The 25,488-nt window shown below is 34.7% G+C and overlaps 1 protein-coding gene across 3 annotated transcripts in view; it reads left to right on the plus strand.

Annotated features, from left to right (window-relative positions):
* LOC149800773 (ATP-dependent chromatin remodeler CHD1-like) overlaps nucleotides 1–25,488 on the plus strand; it is a 127,617-nt gene that overhangs the window by 35,733 nt on the left and 66,396 nt on the right. For all 3 annotated transcript variants that reach the window (XM_089954755.1, XM_089954756.1, XM_089954757.1), the window contains 10 exons: nucleotides 4,856–4,956; nucleotides 6,933–7,120; nucleotides 9,159–9,286; nucleotides 10,529–10,745; nucleotides 12,699–12,788; nucleotides 15,116–15,306; nucleotides 16,205–16,340; nucleotides 18,755–18,807; nucleotides 21,665–21,818; nucleotides 24,579–24,731. In XM_089954755.1, the coding sequence (XP_089810881.1) occupies nucleotides 4,856–4,956; nucleotides 6,933–7,120; nucleotides 9,159–9,286; nucleotides 10,529–10,745; nucleotides 12,699–12,788; nucleotides 15,116–15,306; nucleotides 16,205–16,340; nucleotides 18,755–18,807; nucleotides 21,665–21,818; nucleotides 24,579–24,731 (1,411 nt within the window). The remainder of the gene's footprint in view (nucleotides 1–4,855; nucleotides 4,957–6,932; nucleotides 7,121–9,158; nucleotides 9,287–10,528; nucleotides 10,746–12,698; nucleotides 12,789–15,115; nucleotides 15,307–16,204; nucleotides 16,341–18,754; nucleotides 18,808–21,664; nucleotides 21,819–24,578; nucleotides 24,732–25,488) is intronic.

Here is a 25,488-nt window from a genome sequence, read left to right on the forward strand (position 1 = left end):
GAAGATACGCAGTTTGACCAGTATGGCAAGCCAGCATGCTGGCTGTACTGATCATAGTGTACCAGCAGGACAGTCCACAAAGCACATGTCATTTTCAGTACACTGTTCCAACTGCTAACCAACTGGTCTAGCTGTGCAAAAGAGCTATATCTGATTACTGTGGTCAGAAGTCTTGTCTGACTGGCAGGTCAGTGGCAAGTTGTTCAGACAAGACTACATTCCTAGCAGACAGGCCAACAATCAACTTAAATAACCATTTCTGTGAAGTTCATAGTGTACTGAACTGGCTTTTTGTAATGCAGTCACTACTGAAGGCATAGCCAATGGCTAAAATGAGGATGCATGCTGATAATACTTTATCCTCATTTCCATATGGAAGATTGTCCCAAGACTAGGGGTGTACATGAGGAAGACATTGGCCATGTTGAGGTAAAGGGGTGAAAAGGAAATGCAGAAACATGTCAGTAGGACTTGGGAACCTTTGAGGAAGGGGATGCAATGGAAATGCAGCAACATGTCGATGCAACAATGGTACAGATAGAACTGAACTGAAGAGATAGAGGAAATCTATAGGAAATTGTCTCCGAAATCTATAGGAAATTGTCTCCATCATAATGCCCTCCTCCACTTCATACAAGATCAGTGCCTTGGTGGGTGTAAACTTTGATGACAGATCATTATTCAGAATCTTGCTACAATTGTTAAAGATCACAAAAATTACCGGGCTCTTCATGTAGTTGTGATTTTGTTTATGCAGCGCTTTCTTTATGAAGAGTCAGTTGCCCGCAGCTTCCTCATCCCATTGTACAGAGATATTTTATCCAGACATACCTTGTCTAGATGTTGATAAAGTGCACAGACAACTCTTTAGCACCAGATCAGAGTTGAAGTAAAAGTCATACAGGTCATGTATATGCATATAATCAAGCATGACTTGTTCTTTAAAAATCTGACAGTTTTCCATCGAGCTGAAAAGACTGCTAATGATTAATGCTTCCTTTCTCCACTGCAGTTAGGTTATTGGGTTGAGGAAGTGAGAAAGCAAGAGGCACAAGAGTCGACCTTGTACTTCAAGCACAATCTCCTATCTCCTATCAGGGAATGTAGGAGAGGAGGGACACATGTTGCCAGAGAAATCACATGGGGCAATTCTCAACAATGGCAGTTTTTTTTATTTCTTTTTTTTTGGTCCAGGCCAAGCGAAGTATAGATGGACATATGTCTCTATTTTCGCAGTCAGGCAGGGAGAGGAGAGAGAGAACATTTTCTCCTTCCCCAGGTTTTCCATTAATCATCAGTAATACACCGTCATCCGTGCCTTGTGGCAATCCGCCCAATGGGGCCATACTACCTTTTCATCAGATTTGGACTAAGCATTCTTGGAAAACAATGGGTAATCCAAGCCATGTCAGAGTGTCTTTGGATTTAGTTATCTGGTTAAAAAGTTGAATGGCAAATTGAGACCTTTGATAGATCCTAGAAAGCTCTACCAAATTATTCTTCTGCTGTTTTAAGATGCTAGGTACACTTGCCTTTGCAATGTGATGAGTAAACGATCAGTCTTGACATATCCTACATATCCTTCCATATACCAATTCATACAGACTTTGACCTTTTACCGAGAATTAATGATGCCCATCAAAGAAACAGTGATATTCTTGGATGATGCACCACTAAAACATTTGGCAAGTTTGGTTTTTGGTCATTGACATGGACAGCCCTATTTCCCTCATGATGTATAATAAATGTAGAGAAGTCATAACTAGTGATTCTTAACATTTTGACCATCTAGATATAGAACCCTTATCAACTTGGAAACTTCCTCCTAAACACATTGAAATTTTTGTTCTTGTGTTACAGAAAGCATCAACCAAGATGTCAAGTTAAGACTTTATGGAACTGACAGTTTTGGCTACAACAAGGAAAGCTCTGACTTGTGGTCCAATTTTGACAAATCTGGATCTTGCTTACTTGCATTAATCCCAAATGGAATTTCTCGTGAGTTATAAGTTTGAGCCAATTATACCACCGATGTTGCCTTCCACACAGAAATAATATCTGCATCAGCTGTGAATCTCCCACGTGTAGAAACTATGTTGGGTTGTGCTTAGCTGATATTAAGAGAGGTTCATACATTTTGCAGAGCAATCCTTCTGGGTGACGGGTAGAGGTAGAATGTAACATTTTCTCCTCTTACAGATTCTCCTAATGCCATATGGTAAGGCAGTGCTCAAATCACTAATGGCCATCGTGAAGTAGAGACCTAATTTTAACCAAATTGTAACATGGCATTTCATGCTAAAAATATGAACATCAATTTCCATTTCCCTGTTTCTGTATCTGGTTTTTCTGTTTCCGGTATGTTTCTTAGTACTTTACCATATCTGGCTTGATTTCCGGTTTTCATCCGCCAAAATGAAGAGATAGTTTCACAGTGTGGCTCTCTCTATCAAGTTTCTCAGCAAGAAGCAGAAAAAAGTAAGAATGAATTTCCAAGAAAAAGAAATGGGATAAAAAAATACAGGAGTGATTGGGAGAAGCAATTTGCTTTCATTAGTCCATCGACTTGTGGGGCCTATCATGCATTCTGCCCATGTTGCTCACAGTATCTCTCAAAATGATGTGGTGGTCTAGATGACATTAATAAACACAATGCAAGCTTTGCAGATGTGTCTGTACAATCTGTAATATCGTATAAGGACCTGGCCTTTTTAGCCATCTGAATGGAAGGAACCGGCACTGATCATCTGCACAGCGAGTTTCAGCTTGACCAAATCAATAATTTAGACGCAGAATTTAATGTGGAAAGAGCAGATCATCAGTGAGTTGCTCTCAGGGGGAAAGAAATGGATCTAGCCAACTGTTGTTTCCAACCCATGGGAGAGTAATGCTATCACTAATTTCAATACTGCTTAGCGACGGCAATGCTGAGAGAGCATTCTCAATGGTTAGAAAAAACAGAACTAGCCAAAGAGCCAGGCTTTCAGCATCAACCCTGGAAGCTATTCTTGTTAGCAAATTTGGCACCCATGGACAAATAAATGATGAACTTTTACAGAAATGCAAATCTGCAACATACAATTGACTGAAATAACAAAAGTAGACATATTTATCATGATATATACATCTTTCTCTTGTACCTCCTGATTTTTAATGGTGATTTTCCTGATTTTGATTTTTTCAGTGTTGGCAGGTCTGCAATAGCATTCAAGTGTGATTCATTTTTTAGACCAATTTAGGAAGCAATTATCTGTTGGCAAAGCCCAACAAAAGATAAGTTTCAGAACTTCTGGTCAACAAAGTTTTACTTTGTGAAGCATGCCAGCAAAAATAAGTAAATGGAGGGGCGACTTAATTCTTTGGACACTCTCCAAAACGTATCGACATACATCATCTTGATTCTGACCAGGATTCACCACAGAGAATCCAGTAGAGAAGTTTGAACACGGACCATCCAGTCTCTAGAGAGTGTAGTGATGACCCTTGCATTTCCTTCAAACCCCCTATTGAATTTATATTATATTTGAATTGTAAATATTGCAGTGTTGTGTGACAAATAAAATTAAAAAAAGGGAAATATTTGGCATATGGAAATTGAAATCTTGTGGAATTTCAATCAGGGCTTGTGATTTTTTTTTTAAGTCGCCAGCCCTATGCCATGTGTCTAAAGATTTTTCTTTGAGCGGTGTAAGGTAATGTATTTGATGGAGAAATCAAATGTATTAACAATGTTTCTCCAAATTTAATAATAAATTATGTTTCTCCAGTAATACTTACCTGATACATTACAGATATTCCCTCCTACCCTTCCCACAGTGTGAGCATCCTTTAAGGTTTTGCTCAAGTAAAAACTGGTTACATAGGGATATAAGAAAACCACCTAGCAGGTAGGCGGAGGTGTTAACCTGTAAGAGTTGCTTCCCTTTTGCTTATGGAATTGTAAACAGAAAGATGCTGTCTTATGGGGGGGGGGTTGGATTAAGAGGTAGCAGAGAAAGCTATCCTTATGGTAAGTATTATTGTAGAAATATCATTTTTTAAAACATTTACTTTTGTTAAGAGAGGGAGCTAGCTATAACAGTATCATGTCACCATAGTTACAGTATTGAAAGAATTTGAATGTTATATGCTTCAGTTTCTTGTACAATGCATATCAATTTGTCTATACAGAACCTTCTTTGTTGAGAGAGATTTCTTAGTAGTGAGAAACAAAACAACACCATTAAAAATCGTATGAATTAAGTGCATAGCTATTATTTGCTGTTTTTTTGACCATTATTAACAAAAATTCCTACACACAGTAGATAGTTAAATATGAACTGAATTCTTTCTACCCATCATTGGTAAAGGCTAATTTAGCAGCCATTTTGCATTGTTAACAGGGTATTTGCTTTCCAGTGATTATCCATTCTGATGTTAAGACTTTGCTTTGTGATTGGGGGGTGGTGGGTGGAATTTGGTTCACTGCATGCTTATCACATGGTGTTCATATTCTTTTACCAAATTTAGTTGATGTTACTATCAATAGTAACAGACCTGATTGTCTTTTCTAAAATTAGTAACGAAGTCAGATTTTGGTATTTAAATTAGTCCTGATAGTAGTAATATCCCATAGATCCACTGATTTATAAATAATAGATGAAATAATTGTGGAAACTGTTTTTAAAGGCAGTCAGTAATTTCAAATGTTCGTTTAAATTCTCTAGTCATTCATAAAGAAACAAATTAAGAGACAGTAAAAAGGTCCTTGAATAGCATTATGTCTGGAATTATGTTCATCGATTGGATCTTTTGTAAATTAATATCACTTCAGTCTTCAAAGCCATCAGTACTTTTTATACTTTGATTATTGCAGGAAGAAGCAGGCATCACCAGAAGACATAGAGTATTTTGACTGTCAGCAAGAATTGACTCAGGATTTGTGTGAGCAGTACAGCACTGTGGAGCGAGTCATTGGTAGGTGCACTAAAAGGCTGCTGTGATGTTTTCCTTTGAACATCTTTCTTCAGACAACTCCCAGTCAGAAAATGTTTGTGGACTAAATTAGCCTTCCCATAGTGACTTAATTGCCAAAGTAACAGTATGGACAGACGACATTCATTGGGGTCCTAAAAAAAAATATGTTCACTAGAACCTATATCACTTTTAAGGATGAGAGGGCATATTATTAATTCAGCAGTTTACCTGTCTCAAAGGAGCCTATTTTAAGGCCAAAATTCCCAATGCTATATATTTTCCATTTTCACAATTTGCAGGTGAAAAATATCCTGTATAAGTCTTTGAACATGCTTCATTCATGAATTTATATTTGGCATTGAAAACATCCAAAGAAGTTAATAGTCTCTCTAATCTGTGTGATGCAGATGCAGTAAAGCCTGTGTAAACTTAAAGCATCCACTCCATTGCGATCTCACTGATCCTGTGGCCTAGTGGTTAGAGCATCATAGCAGAGACTTTTAAAAAATAATACTAACAGTTGCCTCGCTAGGCATTCAGCATTAAGATGTTAGCATCAGGACTGGTTGGCCTGGTGTCAGGATAATGTGACTGGGTGGGACATAATGCTACATGTCTGTAGCATGATGCCCAGGTGCTGGACATGAGTATAAACTGCCACACTGCAGATATTGTAGCAGTATAACAGAAATTTGTTTAAAGCTACATTAAAAATCCAAATCATATACCCCCATTGTGATCTCACCCTTATTGCAACCTTACTGATCAAAAGAACATTGGTAAATGTGCACAATTGATTTGACTAAGTATATACCCATTGATCTGTGAATGTTGCACGACTTCAGGTACTGCACATTGTAGATTTGCGAAATGGATGCAATAAATATTCAAACAGTTGTCAAAATTCAGCTTTATAACAGATGAACTACATGAAAGTGGAAGCTTTTCTAATGAGATACCAGTGCAGCAAATTCTTGCAAAGATGTGCACAAAGAAAAGCAACATGATCCATATGATTTAATTAGGCCTGATGATGTAGAGTAGTGTTCATGGCCCTGACAGTATTGGTGTTCATGTTGGTTAATGATGATGTATAGACATGCTTATTTTTTTCACATGAACACACCTTTTCTCATTCCCTTGTAATTTTCATTTATTTCAACAGTATTTCCAAGATGAAACAATATTTTTTACTTTTTGCTGCTAAATATTAATAATATTTTTTTCTGAGTTGTAAAAGGACTTGAAATTAATAATGGACAAGTGATTTTAGATAAGATCGCTTAATCAGCTAATGTTTTCTTTTTCTTTTACCATCAGTCAGATATGACTACATTTTTAATTTCCCACTCAAGCAGTTTTATGTTCAGTTCCTGGGACTATAACCCCTAATTTTCAGAATTGGTAGGAAAAATTCCAACAGAACAAGGGAATGCTAACAGTTGTATTTTATACTTCTAGATCAGGCATTGGCTAAAATACCAGTGAGGAATTTATCTTTTTGCAATTTTTCAAGACCCTTATCAGCAACAAAATAAAAAGTTGCAATGTTTGAAGCAAAGATAATTCATGAAACAGCATAAACTATGTACGCAGATGGATATTTCCAGGAGTAATCAGTGGATTTTGGGTGGTATAGCAATATAATGTTATCTGTATCAAGTAAAACTTTAAACATCCAGTATACAGTAGCCACCAAATGCTGACAATGGGAGATAATTATGATATCTTGGTATTTATTTCCAATAGATGCTCTTTTTATAGTCTGTATTGAATATAGGTAAACATGCTTTGAACTTTAAATGGGTAAAGTTTGCTAGTTGTGACAGCAGAATCTTACGATTTTAGTGGTTATATGGGCAGGCCGTTTGGTTAATTGAGTGATTGCTTTATTGCATGCTTGCTAAATGGATTGATTATTCATTTGTCCATTGTTAGAAATTGCTGTTTCTTCAGTGTTGACCTTGTAATTTCAGCACACAATGGTTTTAAAACACCCAATGAGCAGAATGGTTACCCCGACTACTTCTGTAAGTGGATGGGGCTGCCATACTTTGATTGCACCTGGGAAGATGGGGAGCTAATCTGTAAAAAGTTCCAGTCAGTTATTGATGAGTATCATGCTCGGAACAAGTCCCAAAGAATACCTACAAAGCTTTCAAAGGTAATGTTTCAAGGAGTAATTGGACTTTAAAACTTTTTTGTAAACTACATTTTTTTTTTAATTTGGGCTTGAATATTAATATGAACTCAGAAATTGCATACTGAATCTCTGTTGTGGAATAAGTGAGTGTGTGTGTTTTCCATCTTTCTGCCTGTCTGTCCAACCATCCATTTAAGTTTAACAATTTAAGTCAATGTGCCAGTTCATTCCTGTTTTCTGAATACGTTTTTCTTAGTGTTTTTCCTTTTCAGATTATTGCCTTAGCTCTTTAGTTGATTTGATAGAACATTTTCTTGTTCTTGAAGTTCTTAATAGATAATTGTGTTCACTGAAGGAAACAATGACGAAGACAACTAGTAACTGAAATATATCGCCAAATGATGAGAATCTTGGCTCTAAATTTAAATTCATGATCAGGCAAGTCATAACAAACATTTGGAAATCTATTTTGCTCAGTAATCGAGGATCTCAAATGGGTAAATGATTTAATATTGAATTTATGAAACGAGTTGAATATGTCCAGCTTTTGCGAGCCTTCATAAGCAATAGCTGGACATTGTTCAACGAGTTTCATAAATTGAATATTAAATCACCACCCAGTTGAGATTCTTGTTATCACATGGTTTTTATTTCAGAGGAAATTAATAAGTTAGAAAAAAGAATGCATAATTTTGTTCATTCTGACAGACATTGCATCTTTCTTTTGTTGTGCATAAAAGATAGTCCCAAACAAAGTTGAACTAGTCTCAACATTTAAAAGTAGATTATACTTTTCTTACAATATATAAGTCAGAACAAGTGTCCTTCCAAATAAACAGAACATTTTACACAGACAAAATCATTTTCAACAAAATATCCAATGCTCATGATGCCACATTGTTTGATGCAGTACTGGTTAGGATGCGGTAGATGGTTCATGTTTACCTAACCTAACATGTCACTTTCGTAACTAAACATTACATTGCTGCAATATTCATTTGAAAGATGGTTTCCTGGATGCAGAAATTCCCATATTTACTGGAATGTATTTGTGACTGGATATTTGCAGTATCTGAATTGGAACAGCAGACTACAGAATATGTAAACAAATTTCATTTTGAGTCGGAATTGCATCACATATTTACCACATAAATATGCAATGGTTGGATAAACTTCTGTTAGATTGGAGACCAGTATATGTCCACGTTCTTCCGTGAACGCTCCGCTCTGGTGGCCTAGTGGTTAGAGGATCCACCTCAGAAGCGGGAGGTCGTTGGTTAGAACCCCATCCGAGTCATACCAAAGACTTACTTAAATGGTACTTGGTGCTCAGCATTAAGCGATTAGTGTTAGGACTGGTCGGCCTGATGTCAGTATAATGTGACTGGGTGGGACATGATGTTACATGTCTGCAGCATGATGCCCCAGTGCTAGACATCACTATAAACTGTTACACTGCAGACATCATAGCGATATGACTGAAAAAATTGTTAAAGCTACGTTAAAAATCCTAATCACTCACACTCTTCCGTGAACATGGGCGAGTTTATTTACTTATTTAAGTTAACATTTAAACCACGCTTATATATAGGGTGGATTATTACATGCTTCAGGTTTACATCCCTCTTCCAACCCCAAGTTACATAATTAGCTATGAACTGCACAATACCCTTCAGTTTACTTCTTCTTGTCTTGGGGGTTTTAGCCATTTTTCATGTTATGTTATACGTGACTCAACAAGCTCCTGCCGTATTCAGACAGACAAGGATATTTTCCCCCCAAATTCCTTCTGTGAATCCAATCAAACAAATGGTGGCCAAAATGTTCATTCACAACAAAACATTCCAAAAGGGGTGGTTAAAAAAAGTTTTCCCACGATCGCAGTCAGTCAGTAAAGAGAATGCTGCACAATAATTTCATGGGCTTATTTGGACAAATCAGAATCATATAAAGTGATATGTTCACATGTTATAATATCAAAAATATGAAACCGTGCACGCTATGGGCAAAGTGTACTATGTGATAAAAAGTAATAGACTTTCATCATTACCACCTGCAGGTGTTAAAAGTCCGTCCAAAGTTTGCACCTATGAAGAACCAGCCAAAGTATATTGGGGGTCCCGACTATCTACAGCTAAGAGACTATCAGTTGGATGGGGTAAACTGGCTGATGCACTCTTGGGCTAAGTAAGTATGCATTTTTTTGTAAAGCCTGTACTTGATAGCTCATAACATATAGAGGTTTTCTGACTGTGTCACTGTCAAATAAAGATTTTGAGCTGAAATTTTGTGCTCATCTTTTTGAAAGGGATTTGTGTTACCTCATAGCAGGATTTCCAGGTTATGGTTTGTATTTCACCTTTAATCCATTCTTTTATCACCAGCTTCTTAGGTATCAGCCAGCACAAGCATAAATGTCCTTGTCAGTAAATATATTTTTTTAAATTTCTTCTCACTATAATATACCTTTGAAACTAGGTATTTTGGGCAATTTTTCAATCCATTTTCATTGATTTCATGGCATGTTTTCATTATTATTTTGTTTTGCAAACATTTTATTGCAATTAAAATTTGGGACCCCGGGTACCTGAGTGGTCGGTATTAATGCCTTTATAGATTACTGACATCTTACCTCTTTCTTCACGGCTTGGCAAATGTGAGTAAGTGAGAAAACTTGTCAATAGCTTTCCATGGGTTGTTGGTTCTTCCTGGGGTATTCATGAGTTCTTCCTTCACCAAATATACTGGCTGCCATGTGTAACTCATCTCAAGCTGAAAAATGGTATATTGAACCCATACTAATCAATCAACCAAGAATGAAAATTATGTCAGGTTTCATGTCATCACCTGGCTTACACTACACTACATGACAGGACCTCTGTGCTTGGCACAGCTCAGTTCCATTTTGTCTTGCATGTATTAGGAGCTGAAGTGGAAATAGGTATTACTTTTGATGCGTCCAGATTGTAATTTTTGTCAAGAAAGTTGAAATTGGGAAAAAATTGCATACAGAATTGTTAAAAAGCTTTCAATGATGCAGAATATTTTCATTTTGAACCTTCAATTTAAAGATGTCTGCATCTTTCTCTAGTGGTAATCACAGTCCATGTCTGTTGGTCCAAATTGAGGTAAGGATTTTTAAGTTTGTGGACTCGGGCTATTGAGCCTATATCTCTTAAGAATTATGTTCAGTTGAGAATAGTGAATGCCTTTATCGTAAGGGTGACTATAATAAAAATGCTTTTTCACCAAATTTTACTCCAGTCTTGTTTAGTGAGAACATTTCTTAAGCATTCTTTAGCAGTAATATATAATATGTGTTGTGTAAGATTTTATCACTTACGATGATTTCAGAAATCTTGGTTTACATCTTTTAAAATAGTTATTGATAACTTGTTGAGTTTTTAATTTCATTTGTTTCATTTTTAGAGAGAATAGTTCCATATTGGCAGATGAAATGGGATTAGGGAAGACCATTCAGACCATTGGCTTCCTGTCCATATTATACAATACATATCAACTTTATGGCCCCTTCCTGTTGGTTGTGCCACTTTCCACTGTTGTGGCCTGGCAGCGGGAATTCCGCATATGGGCACCCGAAATGAATGTTGTGATATACCTGGGAGACATTAACAGTAGAAATATGGTATGTCAAATTTTTCTTTCTATACTGTATTATCTCTCTGTGATATTGAAATGTGTGAGGCATGGAAGGGTCAAATATTTTGGAGTTTATAGCTTGACCTTTGTAAATTGCATTAATATGAAATGCAATTATATGAAAAGTTCTTAATGTCTGACATGTTCAGTTTTATCATGCCTCCAACCTCATTGACTCAGATATTCATATATGCCAAATCATTATGCTTTTTTTTCTTCCAAATTACGCTTTATTCTTGCCCCAGGATATGGATTACACCTTTTTGGTACATGAAAAATAAAATAAAGTAATAAAAGATGTGTTTTCATTTTGATGACAATCTCTTTAATTCCACTCTTATAAATTTGAAAATTTTCTTAAAAAAGATGACTGCTGAGTAAAAATAGTGCAAGAGTACTTTCCTTATTTGCTATAGCAAGTGTATATGACCCATTTCCCAAAAAACAAATGGTTATTTTTCATATATGACCTTTTTCTCACAGATTTATTACATTGATAAACTAGTTCGGTAGCAGACCAGTATCTGCTTTAAAAACAAAATGACACCAGATGTAAAGGAAATTTTTAGAGCAGATGGATATTTTAAAACTTGGAAACGTGTCAGATCAAAAAAGCACAAATCAACACTGCTTTACAAACTTTTAATGAAGAATATGGAAGTAATATAATAGAGCACTTTGAGCACATGATCATGCTCATTGCAGAATTCCAGTTCACAATAATTCAGAGAAAGTTACACAGGTAGAAATAGTTAGGAGTTGTGCAGAATATAAATAATTTTTCAGTATATTTTGTGTTTGTATTCTTGTTCTAATCCACATGGATCTTGCCATTTTTGACAAGAATTTTGACCAGCTGAAGAACCAGGTTAGAAACAAAAGTAGATGTATCGTTATTATATGTGCTGTAATTCTGGCATGTAATGTTTAGATTACACTTTTTATGTCTGAATTGTGCTTTTTACCACTTATAATAGCAATAATTACCCTTATACCTTTTGGGGGGTTTTCATGTATCGATATTAATCACTTAAATACTCGACAACATGTGAACAGATTCTTTTGCCTTATCATGCCTCTGACCTCAGTAACACTAACATTAATCAGTATATACTCAATGACATGGAGATGATTTGTTTTGTCTTGTCATCCCTCTGATCTTAATAAATCAAAGCCTGAAAGCCCAAAGAAAAAATGTTTCATCCTGTGACACATTAAGTTTTCAGAGTTCTGCTGTATTTTCTTTTAGAACCCACTAGCTTGTAAAATTTCATTTTGATATCCATTTGTATATACACCTGTCTGTCTTAGGTTAAGATCAGTTTTAAAGGTTCTTTGTTTTGTTTAAGCTCTGTGTTAATGTTCTTGACTTTTTAGCTAAATAAAATGCAAGGTGTGCTTTGATATGCATCGGAAATGTTTTAGTAAATCAACCATAATACAGACTGTTATCTGCTGCTGCATTAGCACATTGTTAGCCTGATAGCAAAACAAACAATAAATGGAGGACTTGAAGCCATGAAATTTATTCACTTGATTTCATTCATGAGTAGATGACCTGATTAGAACAGCATTATTTTTGGACTTTACCTTGTTAGCACAGTTAAATAGTCATGACTTGAGGTTGAGTGAAATCTGATAGGTATATCTGTATTTATACTTCGATGAAATGATTAAATTTTCAGGCCATTTCAGCAAGTTTTTAAAGGAGCCAAAGTTTTTGGTTTTTTTATAAATATTTTTTTGTGAATACTGTTTAGGAAAAATCATACAAGGTACACAAATTTGGGACCTAATTAGATTTTCATACCATTATGCGAATGTTTCCAGTTGTTTGGCAATGGGGATGGGTGGGCTTGGAATTTTATGAGTTTGCAGTGAGGTCCTCCATGTTTTTTTTATAGCACAAATGTACTTCTGATCAATTCTTATCTTTTAGATCAGAGAACATGAGTGGTGCCATCCAGGGAACAAGAGATTGAAGTTCAATGTGATAATCACAACATATGAAATATTACTGAAAGACAAGGTAAGTTGCTTAAGAAGATTTTTAGCTCGTATTCACTAGAATTACAGCTTGAGGTTGGAATTTTGGGATTGTTTCAATTATTGAAGACGATGCTGTGCTCTAATATATCCTTAGCTTCCTTATTATTTTGTTACTGTATTAAAAAAAATCTTTCAATTTATAAAGATGTGGATTAAATGGCTAATAAATTATAATACTTAATAGATGGAATTCACGCATAGTATTTTTCAAGATGATTTTATCTGTTGACCTACAGTTAGATTTCCATTTCCACTTGAATGAACCCCCTGCTGTCTTGGTGATAATGAATAGGTCTGATGTAATGTCCTGCATGGTGTAAGAGACAACTAATAAAGTGGCTAGCATACCACACTCATGACCAAAAGGGTACAGGTTCAAATCCTACCAGTGGATCAGCTCAGGTCCAATACTGCAGTGTGTACGTTGGCAGAAGGCATTAAATGGTCTTGTGTTCTTGTGCGATTAGTATAGAACAACCAACAAGCTCTTGAGCGAGTTTTAATAATGATTTGTTGAATCACCATGGCATAGTTCACCTTTAATTTGTAATTGCATTTAGATGTGCTCTAGATATATAATTCTGCAGGTTGAAGTAGTTGTACAAAATTGATGTCAATAATTCTGTCATTTGTTCATCGTGACTCTGATTTTTTTATTATTTTTTTAAATTCAGAAATCTCGTGTCTATCCACTTCAGCTTGTGAATGTAAACAATGCAATAAAAATTACAAGACCTTCCTTTAACATCATGAATGCATTAGATAATGAAAAAGATACAATTTTGTCATTCACAGATTTGGTGCTTTCACAATTTAAAACTGGGTTGTCGTCATCACAATACTTCTTTGGTTATCAATTTAAAATAAAACTTATGATCACATTTCTAATGGCATCTTTAAACTTTTGATGCAGTGTTGTATATAAAATCCCAAAGGCAAGGGACACTGTCTTCCACCCTTCAGATTTGGGCGTCAAAGAACATTTTAAATTGACAAAGGAAAATAATAGTACATAATGCACTTTTAGTGCTATAAAAATAGATCATATTTTTTGCTTCAACTGTTTTTTACCACCTCAACTTTGTAGTCAGTACTGTGGCATGATTAATTTTTCTTGGACATATAAAGTATTGCAATATAAATTGTATCAGATAACTCTTGAAAGTATTAGATCGATCCAGTGGCCTAGTGGTTAGAGCATCCACCTCAGATCCCATAGGTCACAGGTACAAACCCCAGCTGAGTCATACCATAGGCTTGTAAAAATGGCACTAACAGCTGCCTTGCTAGGTGCTCAGCATTGAGAGGTTAATGTTAGGAATGGTCGGCCTGGTGTCAGGATAATGTGACTGGATGGGACATGATGCTACATGTCTGTGTGCCTCAGTGCTAGACATGACATAAACTGCCACACTGCAAACATTTTAGTGATATGATATTAAAAATCCAAATCACTCGCACACTCATGAAAGCATTAACATGCTTTAATATTTCATTAATGTGAAATGTGCTATGCCATTGAATTTTCCATTTTGGATCTTGCTGTCATTTAACTTTACACTCTTTATCTTCAGTATTTATTATAACAAAGACCTGTTTTCTGAATGTCTGTTCTTTCCAGACTGGCAAATTATTAATTAAATGACAAATGAACTATTTGCTTTATTAAGTCTATTGTAAGTATTAAAGCCTCTTCCTTGGTGTTAGTTGACTTTAACTTTGAAAATATGATGTACTGATGGCTGCTGATCACTTTACATTGCAACTAGGCCAGCCAGCTGCCATCAACTCTAATTATTTTCATTGTTAGAGACATATATTAAAACATAGATATTCACTGCTGTCTGTTTCACCTTCTTTGTGACTTTGGAACACCAACAGACATAGATGGACATCCATGTAAGAAGATCTGTGTATGCATTTTGTTTTAATGAAAAAGTTTGCCTATGGTCAAAATCTTGGGGACAATGGGACAGAAACTTGTGGGAAACTACAAGCCCTTGCTCATATGTGTAACACTGGATACATATATTTTTTTTTTTTTAATTTTTCAGTCAGGAATATATTGTAACTGATTTACTTAATTTTTTAAACCTCCCAATTATAACTACCAATCAGACTTAGAAAAAGTTTTTTAATTGGGAGGTAAACACCTTTCAGAGGATAAATTTTGTCATTGTACATAATATGACAGACATATAGCTCTGTATTCAGAGCTCATCACAATATTGGGCTTTACTGTATTTGCATTAAAAATGGCTTGATAAATATATTTATTTAATGTGTACTTAATTTTTTTCTTCTCAGTCTTTCCTGGGTAGTGTGAGCTGGTCTGTGCTGGGAGTAGATGAGGCCCACAGACTGAAGAATGATGACTCCCTCTTGTACAAAACTCTGTTTGAATTCAAATCTAATCATCGTCTCCTGATCACTGGAACTCCTTTACAGAACTCTCTCAGAGAATTGTGGGCATTGCTGCACTTCATCATGCCTGACAAGTAAATATATTTTTAGTTCTCTATTTGAAATCAGATCCTTGAAGTTATGTCTTGACATTTTGGTTAGGCCTCATTTATCTTGCAATGTTTGAGCTTGGTCTCCTTTTTCTTATGACATTTTGACAAGGAATTACTTGGCTCCAACTTTAAGCTCATATTTTCAGAGATTGGGCTAGGCCTTGCGATTGTGCCAGTCACACTATTTTGTTTAAGTTTGTATAGTTTCCCTAACAACACGTAATAAAATGTATGTCACTTGTACTGAGTTTTTTTTCTAAGGCTAGAATTGTATTGTTGGAATTTTCTTGAACTATAAATAGTAACAAACCTTTGCATGAGCAGGATTAAAGTTCCTTTCGGGTTTGGCTTATTTTTTAATAATTTGGAGGACTTTGCAAAATTTAATAGGGGGGCCCCGAGTGGTCTGAAGCGCTTGCCGTTATGGATCACTGCCTTCTCATCTCTGCGTGGGTTCGAGTCTCGGGCTCGGCCAATTTGTGTATGTGAGAAAGCTTGCCAGTAGCTTCTCGTTGGTTGGTGGTTCTTTCCGGGTTTTCCCAGGTTCTTCCTCCACCATTAATACTGGCTGCCATATATAGCCTATCTTGTGCTGAAAAATGGCATTAAACCCTATAACAACAACAAGTTTATCCAGTGTTTGAATCTTTGTGGTTTTATTTTTTTTAAGAAAATAGAAAAGAAAATGCTGAATGTATGTCATGTCGAATAAGCTCCATTTTGATGAGAGGGGAAAGGTATCTGCTGAGATCTATAAATTCAACATTTATGGTTTTAAAAAATGAACCCCAGTGTATAACATATTACAGTTTGATAGGAACCTATAGTATTTGTTATGCTATCTAGTTTTTGATATATATATTCTAGATTTCCATTACAGGTTTGACAGTTGGGCAGATTTTGAAGCCAAGCATTCATCAGCTGATAAAACAGGTTTTTCTGGTCTCCACAAAGAGTTGGAACCATATTTGCTACGGAGGGTTAAAAAGGATGTGGAAAAATCCTTACCAGCCAAGGTATGTAGACCCAGCCCACCCTTTACTCAGCCTTTATTCCCAGAAAGAGAAAAAAAATGTACAACATAAAAGAGTCACATCTAGAATGCACAATTATGAAAATCCTTCTGAAATTGAACACTTTGCACAAAATGTTTGAATCTATGCAGACATAATCACCCTAAAAAATGAATTGGGTGCAGATTTTCATAAATCACATGCACTTCGTTTCCTAGAAATTTAAAATTTTCCCTTTTTGTTCCTGTACAGTGTTGCTGAATTTGGTTGAAATACTAGTTAAGTTCCTTTAATGCATCTAATGTGTCAAATCACACCACACTGAATGTGATCAAATGTATTCCATTTTATTAAAGGAATTGCACCCCTAGTTAGCTTTCTTGAGCATTCCTCTAGTCCCATCACTCTTCAACAAACGGAAATGGCAGTCAATAGAATTAGAGAAATGCAATCACTAGATTGTAAATGAATTTTCCCAGCAAGAAAAAGGCATCAGAATAAATATTGCACGAATAAAGCAATTACATTTGAATCTGTGCAAAAGTGTCAATATGGGCTACCATCTGGGTAAGATATTCTTAAAATGCAGCCTTCAGTTAGGTTGTGAAAACAGCGCCACAGCTCTTATTGTTATAGCTGTAAGACATTTCCCCCACCCCTTAATCATTCACATTAGGGCTGATGTCTAGTATTGTTTGACTAATAACACTATCACATAATGTACCAGCAGATTTTAATTTATGCCATTTTTTTTTTCTGTTCATGAATATGAATGATAAATGTGAACACTAATGATAGTAATGCTATCACATCATAAATGATGCTTACGCTGGCTTGAAATTCGTTGTTTTACTTGAAAAGGATAAATCTGTACTTGAAGTGTTGTTGTGGATTCTTCATTTCATTTGTATTTTCATGTCACAGCAAAGTTCAAACATTCCATGCTGTTTCAAAATTTAATAATGGATATGAGAGTGATTGACTGTATGGTGAAAAAGCAGTCTGCATATGATTTTTTACTGACAAATTTTTTAAAAAATTCCAACTTGAGCGAAAGAAGAGAATATAGATTTCATTCTCAACATCATTTTTAAAAAAGGGATACATTAGAACACATTTTTTGTTTACTTTAATTTTTAGTTAGGTTTTTGTTCCATGTTGTCAGGCCCCAACTTTGACCAGATTGGTGCCCATTTTTTTCCACATAAGACGTGTCATTGGCCAATGTACTGAATCCTAAAAGCAAGCATGCAGCATAGCAATGCAGCGGTGTCACCTTCAGGAATTGGTCAGGAGGGTAGAAGTTGGCAGTGAGTCTAGTCAGAACATGAAACATTTTATGTATAAGACATTTTTTGCCACCTTAACTGTGTAGTCAGTACAGTACTATCATTAATATTTCTTGGACATGTAAATTATTGCAAATATAAATTGTATCATATGGTCAAATAACTAATGAAAGCATTAGACTGATCCAGTGGCCTAGTGGTTAGAGTGACCACTTTGGATGCAGGAGGTTTCGGGTTGCAACCCCTGCCAAGTCGTACCTAAGAATTTTAAAAATGGTGTTAGCAGCTGCCTCGCTTGGTTTTCAGCATTAAGAGATTAGTGTTAGAACTGGTTGGCCTGGTGTAAGGATAAAATGACAGGGTGGGACATGATGCCACATGTCTGTGGCATGATGCCTCAGTGCTAGACATCACTATATACTGTCACACTACAGACATCATAACATATGACTGATTTTTTTTTTTTAAAGCTACATTAAAAATCAAGCACACACACATTTAAGACCCATATTAGATTTTCATAGTGATATTACTAATATAGAGTATAGAAAAAAATTAACTCTTTGCATAAACAGTTAAACAGCTCCTTTGACTCATTTGGCAGTTTAGTTGTAGAGAGAGAACATGGTGAAAAATGCTAATGATTGATGTTCACCCAAACTGTTGCAAGTACATGTAACAAGAATCAGGCCCTCATTCACAGATACCAAAAGAAAAGCTCATCCAATGTACCTTCCTTATCAATAAACTTGTGTCCTGCTAAATAACAGTACTTTTATTCATCAGTAAGCTGCTCCACATTAGAGGGAAGCCATTTTATTTTATAGTTTTGCATTGATGAAAACTGTCAAGGTTTAAAAATTGCACACACTGCTTTTATTTTATGATTGATGGCTGCAGAGGGGCAGGTAACTCTTTCAAGATAGTCATCCAACTGGAGGATTTACATTTTAAGCAGATTCAGTATCAGCTGTAGGCCAAGCAAAATTGATGCAGAATCCAATTCACTTACCCAGAAGAACATGTAACCCATGAATTTTTAGAGTGAGCAAGACCACATTGTCCAGAATTACTTTTAAAAGAAATTTATGTTAATGAATGTTGGTTTTTTTGTTGTTTTTTTTGCAGGTGGAACAAATTCTTCGGGTGGAAATGTCCTCAATACAAAAACAATATTACAAGTACGTTTGTCTTCATGTCTCTGTCTCTGTTTCTGATAAAGAGTCTCTCTCATGACATTTGTTTTTTTTTTTATTAATCATGTGCTAATTCAAGCAATTCAGAAACAGTGCTAGGATAGATCTAAGATTTTTATATATATATATATATATATATACACACACGCACACACACTGGCATTTAAGAACAAAAAAAATAATTATCTTGGTGCACTTTGGTCTTCTGTCAGGTAAAAGTAATTTAAGAAATGTTCCACTTTCCAGTAACCTCTTGGTAGATATTCAGGGGACTTTTAGAAAATGTGTTAAAATTTGTAACATCTGGAAAAATTAAATTAACCCTTATCCATATGGATAGGTAAGAAACTAAATTTTTTAAAATCAGAATTGTATCTTTCCATGAAAATTGCATATATAATTTGTTTTACTGCATGTTTTTAATGCACCTTGTTCTTGATGCTGTTTTTTATGATCATATTTTGCATAATTTCCTGAATGTACTGAATGGAGATTGAAGAACTTAAAAGCTTTTCATGACAAAGTTAACTCTAGACTTTTTTTTATTAGTTGCATTTTTTGTGTGTGTAGAGAATGAGAGATATTAAATTGGGCCTATCAGTTCTTCATCCATGCATCCGACTTTCATTTCTGCACAGTAAATAATTTAATTGATTTCAACCAAGTTTACTTTGCATCAGGATATAAATGAGATAATGACTGCATTTGATTATTGGGATTATGTGTCATCATTTAGTTGAGTATGGTAAATGTGGCCCCTGATTGTCAAACTTAACCAGTTAGTTTCCACACAATAACTCCCTTAATTATTATTTAATATTATCCATAATTGGTATGCAACAAAAGACAATTGTATGTCATTGTTTAATTAAATCATACTGTTTTAGTTCATTAATAGTAAATGCATGATTGTTGAAGTAACTCCATAACTTGTTATCGGATTTAATCCAAATTTAATAGCAGCTTAATATTAATGTAATTTGTGCTGATTTAATTTGTCAGCCTTCATCATTATTATTTAGCAGAATTGTGACCCCAAATGACCTACCCACCCTCTTTTGCACACATTAAATCCCTTAATCATAGACAGATCAGAGGGTCAGTAAGAGGTCATGTCCTCTTCGTTTTGATTAAGTTCCTATTCTTTCCTTTCATTTTTAACAACTGTAATGTTTGGGTAAGAATTTTATCAAGTAAAATAACGTCAAACACTGTCATCCTTAGTCTTTATGTCAGTACAACTTGCTCCGATTTTATACAAGTTTTCCTAGATACTTTGGTAAGTTTGCCCCAAATTTTATGGAGGTAAAACTAAATAAATTTGTGATGAGAATAATGGTTCCCATGATAGTCGTATGTTACATAACGGTTGTGTTCTGTATATTTTATTCAATGAATTTTACCAGGTATAGGCTAGACAGGAATTGAAGGATGTGCCAGTGGGAGAATTACTCGTGTTGTACTGACAATTCTTAAAAAATGCAAAGATGAGGGTTTTCCATTAGATTTAAAGTTGGAGAGTGAGTTGCCAACTTAGGTGGGTGGTTTGGGGGAACCTCCCTTAATGGAGATACAGGTTTTTTTTTTTTTTTTTTTACAGTAGCCAAATGTAAAGTAAAAGTAGCCAAGCAAATCACCTGGCTCCCAGCTGATAAAGAAAGCCCTGAAGTTGAATGTTGATGATAACATTGATATTACAATATTACAAAATTTATTTTATTATTATTTTTATGATGACAGAAAGTTTATTTTACAATTGATGGGATTAATGAATATTATGTTCATATATATATGAAGAGATTTTTTGTTTGTTAACAAATTTCATGCACAGTTTAATGCTGTTGGGGTGGGATAATGCAGAAACATCATAGAGCAATTGTATCTTACTGATTCTAAAGTGTAACATCTTTTGACAGAAGTTAATGAGTGTTACTTATAAAGATTTTTGTTCTTTATTTTGTATTTGCACATTTAAGATTGCATTTTTGTGTGGCCTTCGCAAGTTTGCAGTCTAATTCGGTATAAGATGCTGCATCCAATTTTTAATTATCATTTAATTTCCATTTGCAATCAGCACTAATCAGTGCCTGCTTTGTCCTTGGTTTTCAAACACAATTGTGATATGACAAGTTAAAAATTTGTATTAGTATATTTAATCACTATTTTTATTAAAAACGTGTACCATTTGTCATATAGTATTACAGGTATACAGTACTATATGGGTGACACATAACAACAGGTTATTTAAGTTCAGTCACTGGCAGTTTCTAATATGGATGTACAAAACAAATTGTAAAATGTTTATGCTTGGGGTATTGATGTAGAAAATTAATTGTAAAATGTTTATACTTGAAGGATATGTTTTGCTGTTTAGATTTTTTTATTTTTTGTTATTCATTTCTTGGTGGCACCACATTGATTGCATACATTTTCCTTCTTTGTGGGTCTTCTTAAATGGTACACAATGAAAGAAATTTCTGTTGGTGTTGCAGTCAGTACCCCCAGAATGGACAAATGATCCTACCCACATGGTATTTTTTTCTTGAAACAGCCTTTAATGGATTTCAAGAAAAATTTACATGCAGCTCTGTATTGGTTGAACTTCACCAGAGTTTGACTATCATCTTCTGACAGCATTTAGTAGAGTGTTGCAGCTGTATATTGGGCCCAAACAAATGCAGCTTAATACTTGCCTCAATTGGATTCCAATGTCAACTTGTGTTCTCTTCTTCTGAAATGTATTCTTTTATACATCATTATTATCACCTAGCCTTTTCCTCCAAGAAACTATGCTCGGATCAAGGGAGATCATTTCCTGAAATTAGTTTGTTTTTTAATTTAGGTGGATTTTAACAAAGAATTACAGGGCCTTGAGCAAGGGTATAAAAGGAAGTGTATCATCTTTTGTAAATATTGTGATGGAACTGAAAAAGTGCTGCAATCATGCTTACTTGGTCCGCTTTCCTGAAGAAGAAAATCAGCAGGACAAGTTTCAGGTGAGGAAAAATGGATGGAGATTTTAAAGCAATTCCTGAGATTGTCATGTTTGTTCACATGAAGCTTTTTTTTTTCGGTTGCACAGGGTATTTTAACTTTTATTTTAAACTAAGACAGTTGTTTTTTTTCGGTTGCACAGGGCATTTTAACTTTTTTTTAAAACTAAGACAGTTGTTTTTTTCGGTTGCACAGGGCATTTTAACTTTTTTCTAAAACCTAAGTTGTTTTTTTCAGTTGCACAGGGCATTTTAACTTTTTTTTAAAAACTAAGACAATTGTTTTTTTCGGTTGCACAGGGCATTTTAACTTTTTATTTAAAACTAAGACAATTGTTTTTTTTTCGGTTGCACAGGGCATTTTAACTTTTTTTTAAAACTAAGACAGTTGGGTTTTTTTCGGTTGCACAGGGCATTTTAACTTTTTTTTAAAAAACTAAGTTGTTTTTTTCGGTTGCACAGGGCATTTTAACTTTTTTAAAAAAAACTAAGACATGTTTTTTTTTGGTTGCACAGGGCATTTTAACTTTTTTTAAAAACTAAGACAATTGTTTTTTTCGGTTGCACAGGGCATTTTAACTTTTTTTAAAAAACTAAGACAATTGTTTTTTTCGGTTGCACAGGGCATTTTAACTTTTTTTTAAAAACTAAGACGGTTGTTTTTTTCGGTTGCACAGGGCATTTTAACTTTTTTAAAAAAAACTAAGACATGTTTTTTTTGGTTGCACAGGGCATTTTAACTTTTTTTAAAAACTAAGACAATTGTTTTTTCAGTTGCACAGGGCATTTTAACTTTTTTTAAAAACTAAGAGAATTGGTTTTTCGGTTGCACAGGGCATTTTAACTTTTTTTTAAAACTAAGACAGTTGATCAGACAGGCAAATATGAACAACAATAATTGCTGGAAATATCTGCTGATATGGTTTGTTTTGGCGATTTATGGCACTGCAACAAAAGTACATTATTTAGTGACAGGGCAGTTGGAGGAAAGTGCCTTGCCCAAGGACATGCCACAGATTAAACAATTTTTTTCTCCATTTCTTGGATCTATACATTGACATCCATAATTCTGTCTAATGGTCACTCTTGAAACTGACTTGGTTACCTTTAGTGGGTCTTTTTTGTAATAAAAATTATGCTTTATATTTTAGCTAATGACAAGTTCTTGATAGATGCATTGTAATTAAAAGTGTGTTTAATAAGAAATGTAATGATTAGAAAAGAGAAAATTACTTCTTTGTTTGTCTTGAGTTTATATTGTTTGTGATAGCTGTATTGGTTTGCATCATTATGATAGACTCTCTTTTAAGATTGTAATTTATATTGTTTGTGATAGCTGTATTGGTTTGCATCATTATGATAGACTCTCTTTAAGATTGTAATTTATATTGTTTTTATATTGTTGTGATAGCTGTATTGGTTTGCATCATTAAGATAGACTCTTTAAGATTGTAATTTATATTGTTTGTGATAGCTGTATTGGTTTGCATCATTATGATAGACACTGTATAAGATTGTAATTTATATTGTTTGTGATAGCTGTATTGGTTTGCATCATTATGATAGACTCTCTTTAAGATTGTAATTTATATTGTTTTTATATTGTTTGTGATAAATGTATTGGTTTGCATCATTATGATAGACTCTTTAAGATTGTAATTTATATTGTTTGTGTTAGCTGTATTGGTTTGCATCATTATGATAGACTCTCTTTAAGATTTTAATTTATATTGTTTGTGATAGCTGTATTGGTTTGCATCATTGTGATAGACTCTTTAAGATTTTAATTTATATTGTTTGTAATAGCTGTATTGGTTTGCATCATTATGATAGACTCTCTTTAAGATTGTAATTTATATTGTTTGTGATAGCTGTATTGGTTTGCATCATTATGATAGACTCTCTTTAAGATTGTAATTTATATTGTTTGTGATAGCTGTATTGGTTTGCATCATTATGATAGACTCTCTTTAAGATTGTAATTTATATTGTTTGTGATGCTGTATTGTTTGCATCATTGTGATGAACTCTCTTTAAGATTGTAATTTTGTATTGTTTTTATATTGTTTGTGATAGCTGTATTGGTTTGCATCATTATGGTAGACTCACTTTAAGATTGTAATTTATATTGTTTGTGATAGCTGTATTGGTTTGCATCATTGTGATAGACTCTCTTTAGGGGGCCCCGAGTGGCCGAGTGGTCTAAAGCGCTCTCCGTCACGGATCACTGCCATCTCACCTCTGTCTGCGTGGGTTCGAGTCTCTGGCTTGGCAAATGTGGATATGTGAGAAAGCTTGCCGGTAGCTTCTCGTGGGTCGGTGGTTCTTTCCGGGGTTTTCCCGGGTTCTTCCTCCACCATTAATACTGGCCGCCATGTATAGCCTGTATAGCCTATCTTGTGCTGAAAAATGGCGTTAAACCCTATAACAACAACAGACTCTCTTTAAGATTGTAATTTATATTGTTTGGATAGCTGTATTGGTTTGCATCATTATGATAGACTCTCTTTAAGATTGTAATTTATATTGTTTGGATAGCTGTATTGGTTTGCATCATTATGATAGACTCTCTTGAAGATTGTAATTTATATTGTTTGTGATAGCTGTATTGGTTTGCATCATTGTGATAGCTGTATTGGTTTGCATCATTGTGATAGACTGTCTTTAAGATTGTAATTTATATTGTTTGTGATAGCTGTATTGATTTGCATCATTGTGATCGGCTATCTTTAAGATTGTTGGTCTTCTTTGTTCATATTTCAGTCTTTAATCCGAGGGAGTGGCAAGCTTCTCTTGCTAGACAAGTTATTGTGTCGGCTGAGGGACACGGGTCATAGAGTGTTGATCTTCTCTCAGATGGTTCGGATGCTGGATATCCTTGGAGAATACATGAAGTACAGACACTTTCCATATCAAGTGAGTCACTTTACTGTTACTGTTTAAAATAAATCAATTTTATCTGATGGGTTAAGTTAGCTTAATGTACGTTTCTTGATCCAGTATCTGTTACACATGCATCAGCTCTGAGGCTTCATTTCTGAATAATATTGATCAAAATAGATCATGCATACTTTATATTATTGAGCTCATTATTCATTTTTATGACTGAGTACAACTGTAAACTAAATCTACACAATAATGAGGTGGTCTGTTATCAGATAGGCTCGGCTTTTTGCCAATCTATCGGCAGTATTCTTCAGCAGATCATGAAAGATTGTTAGATTGATTGTGAGTAATGGTCTAGTGTGTCCGCAGCTTACAAAACTTAAGGCAGTATTTTTAAAACAGCTTTAAATTTATGTTAAATAATTAACCTCTCAATAGAGCTTGATTATACAAATCGGCATGTTCTGTATACTTTGCAAAATATTTTAAGTGGGGGTGGAATAACCTTTATCAGTCATTAGATGTCCGAATTTCTTACTTGTTAAGTGATATTTTCCACTCATGTTTATCTCTATATTTGAAGTATTTCTGCTACCACCCTCACCCCACCCCTACCCAGGCCATTCAACCAATCCCATAAATGTCAAAACTTTGGATCATCTATGTATGATTGTGTACTCTGTATATCCCAGATCTGCCAACCTTATGATTTTGCTGCAAGTCTTATGGAAATGACCATTGAAATATGAACTTAACAAAATAGAAGCACAAATTACAGAAATAACAT

This window comes from Sinohyriopsis cumingii, chromosome 4, assembly GCF_028554795.1.
Source record: "Sinohyriopsis cumingii isolate HCF-2022 chromosome 4, ASM2855479v2, whole genome shotgun sequence".
Taxonomy (NCBI): domain Eukaryota; kingdom Metazoa; phylum Mollusca; class Bivalvia; order Unionida; family Unionidae; genus Sinohyriopsis; species Sinohyriopsis cumingii.